The 12,624-nt window shown below is 38.9% G+C and overlaps 1 protein-coding gene across 1 annotated transcript in view; it reads right to left on the bottom strand.

Annotated features, from left to right (window-relative positions):
* The window catches only part of LOC147002968 (uncharacterized), a 157,629-nt gene extending 145,291 nt beyond the window's left edge, over nucleotides 1-12,338 (bottom strand). Inside the window, exons 1-3 of the mRNA XM_085840896.1 lie at nucleotides 12,091-12,338; nucleotides 9,550-9,664; nucleotides 9,232-9,405 (exon numbers count right to left, since the gene is read on the bottom strand). Coding sequence (XP_085697022.1) covers nucleotides 9,232-9,405; nucleotides 9,550-9,664; nucleotides 12,091-12,338 — 537 coding nt within the window. The remainder of the gene's footprint in view (nucleotides 1-9,231; nucleotides 9,406-9,549; nucleotides 9,665-12,090) is intronic.
* Between the last annotated feature and the right edge of the window lie 286 nt (nucleotides 12,339-12,624).

Below are 12,624 nucleotides of genomic sequence, written 5' to 3'. Positions count from 1 at the left end.
AATGGAGTACCACTCAACTATTTAAAATGGTGAATTTATGAAATTCTTAGTCATATGGATGGAACTAGAAAATATCACCCTGAGTGAGGTAATCCAATCACAAAAGAGCACACATGATATGCACTCACTGATAAGTAGATATTAGCCCCAAAGCTTGAAATACCCAAGATACAATTCACAGACCATATGAAACTCAAGAAAAAGGAAGACTAAAGTGTGGCTGCTTCAGTCCTACTTAGAAGGGCAAACAAAATACTCAAGGGAGGAAATACAGAGACAAAATGTGGAGCAGACACTGAAGGAAGAGCCATCCTGAGACTTACCCACCTGGATATCCAGCCCATATACAGTCACCAAATCCAGACACTATTGTGGATTCCAGGAAGTACTTGGTGACAGGAGACTGATATAGCTGTCTCCTGAGAGGCTTTGCCAGAGCCTGACAAATGCAGAGGCAGTTGCTCACAGCCAACCATTGGACTGAGCATGGAGTCCCCAATGAAGGAGTTAGAAAAAGAACTGAAGGAGCTCAAGCAATGTACAACTCCATAGGAAGAACAATATCAATCAATTAGACCCCCCAGAGCTCCTAGGGACTAAACCCCCAACCAAAGAGTACACATGAAGGGGGCCATGGTCTAGATGCAAATGTAGCAGAGGATGGCCTTGGTGGACATAAATGGGAGTGTAGGCCCTTGGTCCTGGGAAGGCTGGATGCCCCAGTGTAGGGGAATGGCACAGTGGGGAGTCAGGAGTGGGTGAATGGGTGGGTGGGTGGGTGGGTGGGGGAGCACCATCGTAGAAGCAGGGGTAGGGAGGATGGGATAGGATGTTTCCAGAGGGGATAACATTTGAAATGTAAGTAGATAAAAATGATTTTTGAAATACTGTTTTAACAGATCTTCTATGGGGAAAACATTGACAACAGCAGAAGATATTTAAAAATATAATTCTCAGAGTTTTGTAAGAATGTGGAAGTTTGCAGAGGATGCACAAGAAGCCCTACTTGATTCATTGTTAAAGATGGACTCATGTTGACGATGTCAACATCTTATTTCAAACAGGTCATCAAAATAATGGGCTTAAAACGAGCAATACTTCAAAGGAACTAGAAATTGATTCTGTCCTTTTAGAATAGGTAAACTGTCTTAGAGTTTAGAAAGCCCAATGCATCATTTAAAAAATGTTTTCATTTAAATTATTTAATAAGTTCCTACATGAGAACTACAGTTATTTAATTAATATCTCTTCACTCCTTCAACTCCCCTATGTGCCCACTCCCTCTCAAATTGATGAGATCATCTTTATTGAGGTCACACACACACATATGTACATCCTAATAATTCCATTTAATGTCACCCCCTCCTTCTGTCTTCATGTCTCCTTGTCTTTGTCTTTCTTACTCTCTCTCTCTCTCTCTCTCTCTCTCTCTCTCTCTCTCTCTCTCTCTCTCGGTGTGTGTATGAATGTGTTCTTATGGCTGAATATTGTCAGTGAGTTATCTACCAGAGAGTTTATCCCTGTAGAAATATGAATTCTTCTCTCTTTAACCATGGCTAGCAGGCCACTCTTCATTTATCAGTGGTTCTTTTGAAGTTCCCCCATCAGTGTTTGCATGTCAACTGATGATTTTATTTTGTTCATTTTGTTTAGGCAACCATATTATTGAGATTTTATAGGTTCAATATCCCTTTCATATCTAGAAGACACTATCTTGCAACAGGCATCCTGGTCTCTGGACCACACAGTCTTTTAGACTCCTCTTCCTCAGTGTTCCATGAGTCTTCTCTATGTGTGGTGGTTATATTGCAGATGTACCAATTGTGGATAGGCACCCATTACCTTTTAGTGACTGTGTTTTCACCACTTGTTGATCTTTAATATACTCAGCCTGCTGCTATCACCACTGTATCTAAGTCTAAGTTACTGCATTACATTAGTGTTCTAAAGTTAGAGCATACAGATCAGTATAATTTAGCTGTTAGTGATAGATAAGGCATTATCCCTAATTTATATTTTTGCTTAGAATAACAACCATGGCAGGATAAGGTATGGATAGACACAGGAAAGATATCCACAGGTCCAGGAAAATGAACAGAGATATGTAGCAGCGGGGAGTGGGGAACAGGTGGCAGCCACTAGAAAGTTCCAGAGGCTGGCAAAGCAAGAGTTTCCCAGGACCTAGTGGGGATGACATTAGCCAACATAACCAATAAAGGGGAGAGAGAACTTGTAGAGACCACCTTCAGTAGATAGTCATGACCGCCAGTTGAAGGATAGGGCCATGCACCATCTCAAAACTTTTAACCCAGAATTTTTCCTGTATAAAGCAAATGCAGGGACAAAAAATAAAGCAGAGACTGAAGGTAAAGCCATCCAGAGATGACCCTACCTAGGGATCCATCCTGTCTGCAGACACCAAACCCTGACACTATTGCTAATGCCAAGAAGTACTTGCAGACAGGAGGCTGGTTTAGATATTTCCTGAGAAGCTGCTTCAGCATCTGAGTAATACAGATGCAGATACTCACAGTCAACCATCTGACTGAGCCCAGGGAACCAATGGAAGAGTTGGGGAAAGGACTGAGGCTGTGAAAGGGATTGCAATGCCAATAAACAAATGGCAATATCAACAAATCAATCCCTCCAGAGCTTCCAGGGACTAAACCATCAACCAAAGAGTATACATGGCTGTGCCCATGGCTCCAGCTACATATGTAGCAGAAGACTGCCTTATCTGACATCAATGGGAGGGAAGGCCTTTGGTCCTGTGGAGGTACTGTGGAGGTGAATGGTAGAGGGGTAAGGCTGGAAAGGGTGGGTGGATGGAGGAATAGCCTCTTAGAGGCAAAGGGGAGGGGAGATGGGATGGGAGCTTGTGGAGAGGAGACCAGGAAGAGGAACAACATTTAAAATGTAAATAAATAATATAAACCAATAACAAAGAAAACATGAATTTTGAAAATTGGAAAATTGGCCCTACACATGACATTTTTAAAGCACTTGGCTTTAAAATACTTTGGGCCTTCTGGTCGGCACCAGCACAGGGGCACCTAGGGCGCGGAGTCTGCGGACACCCCCAAGGTCCCCACAGGACTCTCCATGGGATGTTAGGACCTCTGGTGAGTGGAACACAACTTCTGCTCCAATCCAATCGTGCAGCATTAATTAGGGAAGCAGAAAACATGGCCTGACCAGGGTCACAAGTCCCTTCCAGTCAGCACCAGCATCGGGGCACCTTGTGTGTGGGGTCTGTGGACACCCCCAAGGCCCCCACAGGACTCTCCACAGGATTTTAGGACCTCTGGTGAGTGGAACACAACTACTGCCAGGAGGCAAGTTCGAATGCCAGATATCAGGGCACATTCCCTGCAAGAGGAGAGCTTGCTTGCAGAGAGTACTCTGACCACTGAAACTCAGGAGAGAGCTAGTCTCCCATGTCTGCTGATAGAGGCTAACAGAATCACCTGAGGAACAAGCTCTAACCAGAGACAATTATAACAACTAACTCCAGAGATTACCAGATGGCAAATGGCAAACCTAAGAATCTTACTAACAGAACCCAAGACCATTTACCATCATCAGAACACAGCACTCCCACCCCACCCAGTCCTGGGCACCCCAACACAGCCGAAGAGCTAGACCCGAATTTAAAAGCATATCTCATGATGATGGTAGAGGACATCAAGAAGGACCTTAGTAACTCAGTTAAAGAAATACAGGAGAACACTGCTAAACAGGTAGAAGACCTTAAAGAGGAAGCACAAAAATCCCTTAAAGTATTGTAGGAAAACACAACCAAACAGGTGATGGAATTGAATAAAACCATCCAAGACCTAAAAAGGGAAGTAGACACAATAAAGAAAACCCAAAGTGAGGCAACGTTGGAGATAGAAACCCTAGGAAAGAAATCTGGAACAATAGACGCAAGCATCAGCAATAGAATAAAAGACATGGAAGAGAGAATCTCTGGTGCAGAAGATTCCACAGAGAACATCGGCACAACAATCAAAGAAAATACAAAATGAAAAAGATCCTAACTCAAAATATCCAGGAAATCCAGAACACAATGAGAAGACCAAACCTACAGATAATATAGGAGTAGATGAGAAGGAAGATTTTCAACTTAAAGGGCCAGCAAATATCTTGAACAAAATTATAGAAGAAAACTTCTCAAACCTAAAGAAAGAGATGCCCATGAACATACAAGAACTCCAAATAGACTGGACCAGAAAAAAAAATTCCTCCCGACACATAATAATCAGAACAAAAAATGTACTAAATAAAGATAGAATATTAAAATAGAATATTAAAATCAGCAAGGGAAAAAGGTCAAGTAACATATAAAGGAAGGCCTATCAGAATTACACCAGACTTTTCACCAGAGACTATGAAAGCCAGAAGATCCTGGATATTATACAGACATTAAGAGAACACAAATGCCAGCCCAGGCTACAACACCCAGCCAAACTCTCAATTACCATAGATGGAAAAACCAAAGTATTCCACAACAAAACCAAATTAACACATTATCTTTCCATGAATCCAGTCCTTCAAAGGATAGTAACAGAAAAAAAAAATACAAGGACAGAAATCACGCCTTAAAAAAAGCAAGAAACTAATCCTTCAACAAACCAAAAAAGAAGACAGCCACAAGAACAGAATCCCAACTCTAACAACAAAAATAATAGGACACAACAATTACTTTTCATTCATATCTCTTAATATCAATGGACTCAATTCCCCAATAAAAGGACATACACTAACAGACTGGCTACACAAACAGGACCCAACATTTTGCTGCTTAGAGGAAATGCATCTCAGGGGAAAAGACAGAGACTACCTCAGAATAAAAAGCTGGAAAACAATTTTCAAAGTGATTGGTCTGAAGAAACAAGCTGGAGTACCATTCTAATATCGAATAAAATCGACTTCCAACGCAAAGTTGCAAAAAAGACAAGGAAGGACACTTCTTACACATCAAAGGTAAAATCTTCCAAGAGGAACTCTCAATTATGAATATCTATTCTCCAAATGCAAGGGCAGCCACGTTCATTAAAGAAACTTTAGTAAAGCTCAAAGCACACATTGCACCTCACACAATAATAGTGGGAAAGTTCAACACACCACTTTCATCAATAGACAGATCGTGGAAACAGAAATTAAAGAGGGACACGGTGAAACTAAGAGAAGTTATGAAACAGATGGACTTAACAGATATCTACAGAACATTTTATCCTAAAACAAAAGGATATAACTTCTTCTCAGCTCCTCATGGCACCATCTCTAAAATTGACCATATAATTTGTCACAAAACAGACCTCAACAAATACAAAAATATTAAAATTGTCCCATGCATCCTATCAGACCACCATGGATTAAGGCAGATCTTCAATAACAACATAAATAATGGAAAGCCAACATTCACGTGGAAACTGAACGACACTCTTCTCAATGATACCTTGGTAAAGGATGGAATAAAGAACGAAATTAAAGACTTTTTACAGTTTAATGAAAATGAAGCCATAACACACCCAAACTTATTGGGCAAAACGAAAGAATTTCTAAGAGGGACACTCATAGCTCTGAGTGCCTCCAAAAAGAAACTAGAGAGAGCACACACTAGCAGCTTGACAACACACCTAAAAGCTCTAGAACAAAAGGAAGAAAATTCACCCAAGAGAGTAGACAGCAAGAAATAATCAAACTCAGGGGTGAAATCAACCAAGTGGACACAGGAAGAACTTTTCAAAGAATCAACTAATTGAGGAGCTGGTTCTTTGAGAAAAACAACAAGATAGATAAACCCTTAGCCAGACTCACGAAAGGGCACAGGGACAGCATCCTAATTAACAAAATCAGAAATGAAAAGGGAGACATAACAGATACTGAAGAAATCCAAAACACAATCAGATCCTTCTACAAAAGTCTATACTCAAAAAAATTGGAAAACCTTGATGAAATGGACAAATTTCTAGACAGAAACCAGGTACCAAAGTTAAATCAGGATCAAGTTAACGATCTAAAGATTCCCATATCCCCTAAAGAAATAGAAGCAGTCATTAATAGTCTCCCAACCAAAAAAAGCTCTGGACCAGAAGGGTTTAGTGCAGAGTTCTAACAGACATTCAAAGAAGATCTAATTCCAGTTCTGCACAAAATGTTCCACAAAATAGAAGTAGAAGGTACTCTACTCAACTCATTCTATGAAGACACAATTACTCTTTTACCTAAAACACAGAAAGATCCAACAAAGATAGAGAACTTCAGACCAATTTCCCTTATGAATATCAAAAGAAAAATACTCAATAAAATTCTCGCTAATTGAATCCAAGAACACATTCAATCATCCATCCTGACCAAGTAGGTTTTATTCCAGGGATGCAGGGATGGTTTAATATACGGAAATCCATCAACCTAATCAATTATATAAACAAACTCAAAGACAAAAACCACATGATCATCACGTTAGACATTAGACGCGGGAAAAGCATTTGAAAAAATCCAACACCCATTCATGATAAAAGTCTTGGAAAGATCAGGAATTCAAGGCCCATACCTAAACATGATAAAAGCAATCTACAGCAAACCAGTAGCCAACATCAAAGTAAATGGTGGGAAGCTGGAAACAATCCCACTAACATCAGGGACTAAACAAGGCTGCTTACTTTCTCCCTACCTATTCAACATTGTACTTGAAGTCCTAGCCAGAGCAATTTGACAACAAAAGGAGATCAAGGGGATACAAATTGGAAAGGAAGAAGTCAAAATATCACTTTTTGCAGATGATATAATAGTATATAAAAGTGACCCTGAAAAATTCCACCAGAGAACTTCTAAACCTGATAAACAGCTTCAGTGAAGTAGCTGGATATAAAATTAACTCAAACAAGTCAATAGCCTTTCTCTACACAAAGAATAAACAGGCTGAGAAAGCAATTAGGGAACAAACACCTTTCTCAATAGTCACAAATAATATAAAATACCTTGGCGTGACTCTAACTAGTGAAGTGAAAGATCTGTATGATAAGAACTTCAAGTCTCTGAAGAAAGATTAAAGAAGATCTCATGAGATGGAAAGATCCCCAGTGCTCATAGATTGGCAGGATCAACACTTTAAAATGGCTATCTTGCCAAATGCAATCTACAGATTCAATGCAATCCCCTTTCAAAATTCCAACGCAATTCTTCAAGGAATTGGAAAGAGCAATCTGCAAATTCATCTGGAGTAATAAAATACCTAAAATAGCAAAAACTCTTCTCAAGGATTAAGAACCTCTGGAGGAATCACCATGCCTGACCTAAAGCTGTAGTACAGAGCAATTGTGATAAAAACTGCATGGTACTGGTATACCAACAGACAAGTAGACCAATGGAATAGAATTGAAGACCCAGAAATGAACCCACACACCTATGGTCACTTGATCTTTGACAAGGGAGCTAAAACCATCCTGTGGAAAAAAGACAGCATTTTCAACAAATGGTGCTGGCACAACTGGCGGTTATCCTGTAGAAGAATGCAAATTGATCCATTCCTATCTCCTTGTACTAAGGTCAAATCTAAGTGGATCAGGGAACTCCACATAAAACCAGAGACACTGAAACTTATAGGGGAGAAGGTGAGGAAAAGCCTCGAAGATATGGGCACAGGGGAAAAATTCCTGAATAGAACAGCAATGGCTTGTGCTGTATGATCAAGAATTGAAGAATGGGAACTCATAAAACTGCAAAGCTTCTGTAAGGCAAAAGACACTGTCAATAAGACAAAAAGGCCATCAACCGATTGGGAAACTATCTTTACCTATCCTAAATCAATTAAGGGACTAATATCCAATATATATAAAGAGCTCAAGAAGTTGGACTCCAGAAAATCAAATAACCCCATTAAAAAATGGGGATCAGAGCTAAACAAAGAAATCTCACCTGTGGAATACTGAATAGCCGAGAAGCACCTGAAAAAATGTTCAGTATCATTAATCATTAGGGAAATGCAAATCAAAACAACCCTGAGATTCCACCTCACACTACTCAGAATGGCTAAGATCAAAAATTCAGGGGACAGCAGATGCTGGTGAGGATGTGGAGAAAGAGGAACACTCCTCCATTATTGGTGGGATTGCAAGCTTGTACAATCACTCTGGAAATCATTCTGGCGTTTCCTTAGAAAATTAGACATAGTACTACCGGAGGATCCAGCAATACCTCTCCTGGGTATATATCCAGAAGATGTTCAAACCTGTAAGAAGGACACATGCTCCACTATGTTCATAGCAGCCTTATTTATACTAGCCAGAAGCTGGAAAGAACCGAGATGCCCTTCTACAGCGTAATGGATACAAATAACTGTGGTACACATATATAATGGAGTACTACTCGGCTATTAAAAAAGAATGAATTTATGAAATTCCTAGGCAAATGGTTCGACCTGTAGGGCATCCTCCTGAGTGAGTTACCCAATCACAAAAGAACTGAAATGATATGTACTCACTGATAAGTGGATATTAGCCCAGAAACTTAGAATACCCAAGATAGAAGATACAATTTACGAAACACATGAAACTCAAGAAGAACGAAGACCAAATTGTTGACACTTTACCCCTTCTTAGAATTGGGAACAAAATACCCATAGAAGGACTTACAGAGATAAAGTTTGGAGCAGAGACAAAAGGATGGAACATCTAGAGACTGCCATATCCAGGTATCCATCCCATAATCAGCCTCCAAATGATGACACCATTGCATACACTAGCAAGATTTTGCTGAAAGGACCCTGATATAGCTGTCTCTTGTGAGACTATGCTGGGGCCTAGCAAACACAGAAGTGGCTGCTCACAGTCATCTATTGGATGGATCACAGGGCCCCCTATGGAGGAGCTAGAGAAAGTACAGAAGTAGCTAAACGGAACTGCAAACCTATAGGTGGAACAACACTATGAACTAACCAGTACCCTGGAGCTCTTGTCTCTAGCTGCATATGTATCAAACAATGGCTTAGTTGGCCATCAGTGGAAAGAGAGGCCCATTGATCATGCAAACTTTATATGCCTCAGTACATGGGAACGCCAAGGCCAAAAAGTGGGAGTTGGGGGGGGGTACCAGAGTGGGGAGGAGGGTATGGGGGAATTGTGTGATGGCATTGGAAATGTAAATGAGGAAAATACCTCATAAAATATTTAAAAAGAAAAAAATAATAAAATAATATACTTTGGAATTCAATTATAAAATCATTACCTTAGTAGTTTCTTCAATTTCTGCTCCATATTGAAGAAGATAGGTGGCAACATCTGGACTGTTAACATATACAGCCTGATGTAGTGCTGTTTCTCCATTGGAATCTTTACAGTTGGGATCTGCTCCATTATGAAGGAGGACAGAAACAATCTTTGTCTCCCAGCTTTGTACAGCCTGTAGGAAACATTGTCAAATCAAATAATTCAAAATAAGCTTCTCTCAGCTTTCTTCATGATTTATACTTAAGTGATATTTATTTTCTTTTCATTCTAACCATTCATATCAAATTCATTCTTGAAATTGAAAACTTTGAACTACCTTCATTAATGGTGTTGCCTTTTGATCATCAAGGGCATTTATCATGCAGTCATTATATAATAAGAACTGAACCAGATGCAGATGACCATAAAAACATGCGAAGTGCAGTGCAGTTCTGTGGGAATGAAAGGCAATTCAATGAAACTGTACTGTAGGGTACTATGTCAACATAAAACAGTCACTCATGTATTCGCAAATATTACATGGAATTTATGTCCTCTGACCCATAAACCATAAATATTTAACTTTGTTTTAAAATTATATTCATTTTACCCTTCTTATTTCCTATATTAGAATGATTTACTATTCAGAAATTTTATGGTAGTATGGATAAAACCCATAGCTGGTGTAGCCTAGATGAGTGCTTTATCACTGAACTACGGAGTCAAGAACATCCTATTTGAACAGAAGGAACAAAGCCATTGCATTAAACTCCTATTGAATTTTCAACCTGCTCTAAGATCCATTATCAATCAACTATTTTTCAGCCTTTCTGTATTATAATCTCTTTTTTTCCATGAAATAAGAATTAAAAGAAGTACTTCCCTTCTGTCAAATTGGGATGCATAAATAGGAACCTTTGCAACAAATGATAACTGGATTCACTATGTGAGTGACTATTGAAGAAATGACAGATGAACCACAAAGAAAGGAAGAGATTTTTAGCAGAACCACATGGCAATGGTTCCCTTTCTCACTATACTGGTAAACCACAGCCTGTCTTTAAAAAACAAACAAAGCTGGGCGTGGTGGCGCACGCCTTTAATCCCAGCACTTGGGAGGCAGAGGCAGGCGAATTACTGAGTTCGAGGCCAGCCTGGTCTACAGAGTGAGTTCCAGAACAGCCAGGGCTATACAGAGAAACCATGTCTCGAAAAAGCTAAATAAATAAATAAATAAATAAATAAATAAATAAATAATAAAAATAAAAAACAAACAAACGAATGAATGAATGAGCAAATCAATAACCTTTGCAACGATTCAGGAAAAAATTCTTGGACAACTGGTCATCTATTAGATATTAAATTTAGTATTGTTAGCAGTAACATATATTTCAGTTCAATATTAGTTCTATTATAACTATTTTTGCAAAAGTATTAAAGACTATAATTACACAGATGATAAGATAATGCCTTTAAAACTTGAGACAGTATCTTTAAACTTAAACTCCTGCTGCCTCAGCCTCCAGGTAACCTGAATTGTAGATACAGCATGGTACCAAGCTCAAGATTCTCTTCTTTCACATTTTAACTAATCTAAAATTGGGATGTATATGAACTTATAACATAAAACAATTGGCAGCAATTTTTAATACACAAGATAAAATGCTACCATGCAATCCATGGTGTTTTTGACTATGTTAAATGTGACATATATGCAAAGCATTCTTAGTTTTTATGCTGGGGTTTATTAAAAAGCTAGTTATTAAAAGTACTATAGAGCCGGGCAGTGTTGGCCCACGCCTTTAATCCTAGCACTTGGGAGGCAGAGGCAGGTGGATTTCTGAGTTTGAGGCCAGCCTGGTCTACAAAGTGAGTTCCAGGACAGCCAGGGCTACACAGAGAAACCTTGTCTCAAAAACCAAAAACCAAATATTACTATAGATAAAAAAAAAAAAACCAACTGTGAAAAATATCAACAGCAGTATCTAAATGCACAGAAAATGTTGCTTTGATTTTTTAAAAAATGTGTAAGTAAAAGGAAACTTGAAAAAAGTAAATATGACCCATTTTTGACAAGTTAAATTCATAGTGTACATAGAAATTAGATATTTATTATGCCTAATGTCAATATCTCATAACGATTTGACAAGGGAGATTGTTGATTTTAAAATCATAAAAACTCAAGAAAGCTTTGTCTGCCTCCATCCAAATCAAGTAAAAATGTTAAAAGTAACTTGCAGATAACATGGAGCTTGTCAGCAAAAGGCGTTAGGAAAATTGTAACTAATGAAGCCTTAGGAAATATATGAAGTAATGTGTGAAGAAGCTTAAGATAAATATAAGAAATCTACTGAGATGTAAAAATGATTACCCGCAGGGCACTACTGAGTAATAACAAGAAAATGAAAGAAGACAAGGAGCATACAGCTTTGTTTAGATTATTTCTGTTATTGTTCAGTAAGGAATATAAATGTTAGTACATGATATATAAAATTCATACTGAATTATACTTGGATAATTTTAGGGATGAGGAAGATGCAGTATGAGAAACATAACGAATTCTGCATCTTCCTCAGTTCATATAACATGGTGTTTATTGTGTACATTGAAATTAAACCCTATTTCTTTATATTTTGTTATGCTATTCCATTGTATATTCAATAAAATGCTCTTTAGAAGAATTATGGGGTAACGCTAAGCCTGCCGGGAATTCTCCTACTCCGGAAGATCTGGACACTGGATCTCTGTGTGATCACAGGTGCCAAGAAGACTGATGTACAGAAAGCTGGAATTTCGCTACTGCTCTTGTCCTCACTAGGTTTTCCCCATCACCCAATTTCTTCATTGCCTACCATCCTTAGCTTCCAATTGCTCTCACCGTTTTCCTTTGTCCTGGTCATTTATGTTAAATTTCTTCTTAGAGAGGAGATGCAGCACCACTTTAATCTTTCCCATGCACACTGCTTCATGGAATTTATTATCTGGATCATAAGACTGGCTATACCTGTCCTGACTACAGTCACAACACGCCAAGCTCCACTTACAGGTGCTTGGACCATCACAAAACCCCAAAGGGGTTTTCGGTTCTCTCTTACAGCAGCAGAGCTTCTTAAAGGTGGAGAACATCTCTGTGGTCACCTTTGCGTCAGCTCAGAACTAAATAATTTTAAGAAATATGAACTTTTAATCACTGAACTTCTAACAGTCAGAATCCAACTCTGGGAATCCCAGAAGTGATAAACTCTGACCAGTCAAAGAAGCAGCCGTTTCTAAGCAACAGTGGTAAACAAAAGCTTGAGCTTTCTTCCTCAGGGTAACTGACAGTTCCTGGAGCAAATAGTGCTCACTGCGCATGTGCAGTGTAAGCCTCGCGCTCTTCCTGGGTGTTTACCATTGCTTATCACACAAGATC

Source organism: Mus caroli, unplaced genomic scaffold (genome assembly GCF_978045245.1).
Source record: "Mus caroli unplaced genomic scaffold, Mus_caroli_1 scaffold_8, whole genome shotgun sequence".
Classification (NCBI taxonomy): domain Eukaryota; kingdom Metazoa; phylum Chordata; class Mammalia; order Rodentia; family Muridae; genus Mus; species Mus caroli.
The sequence above is the reverse complement of the archived record's forward strand: the minus strand, read 5'-3'. Positions and strand labels throughout refer to the sequence as shown.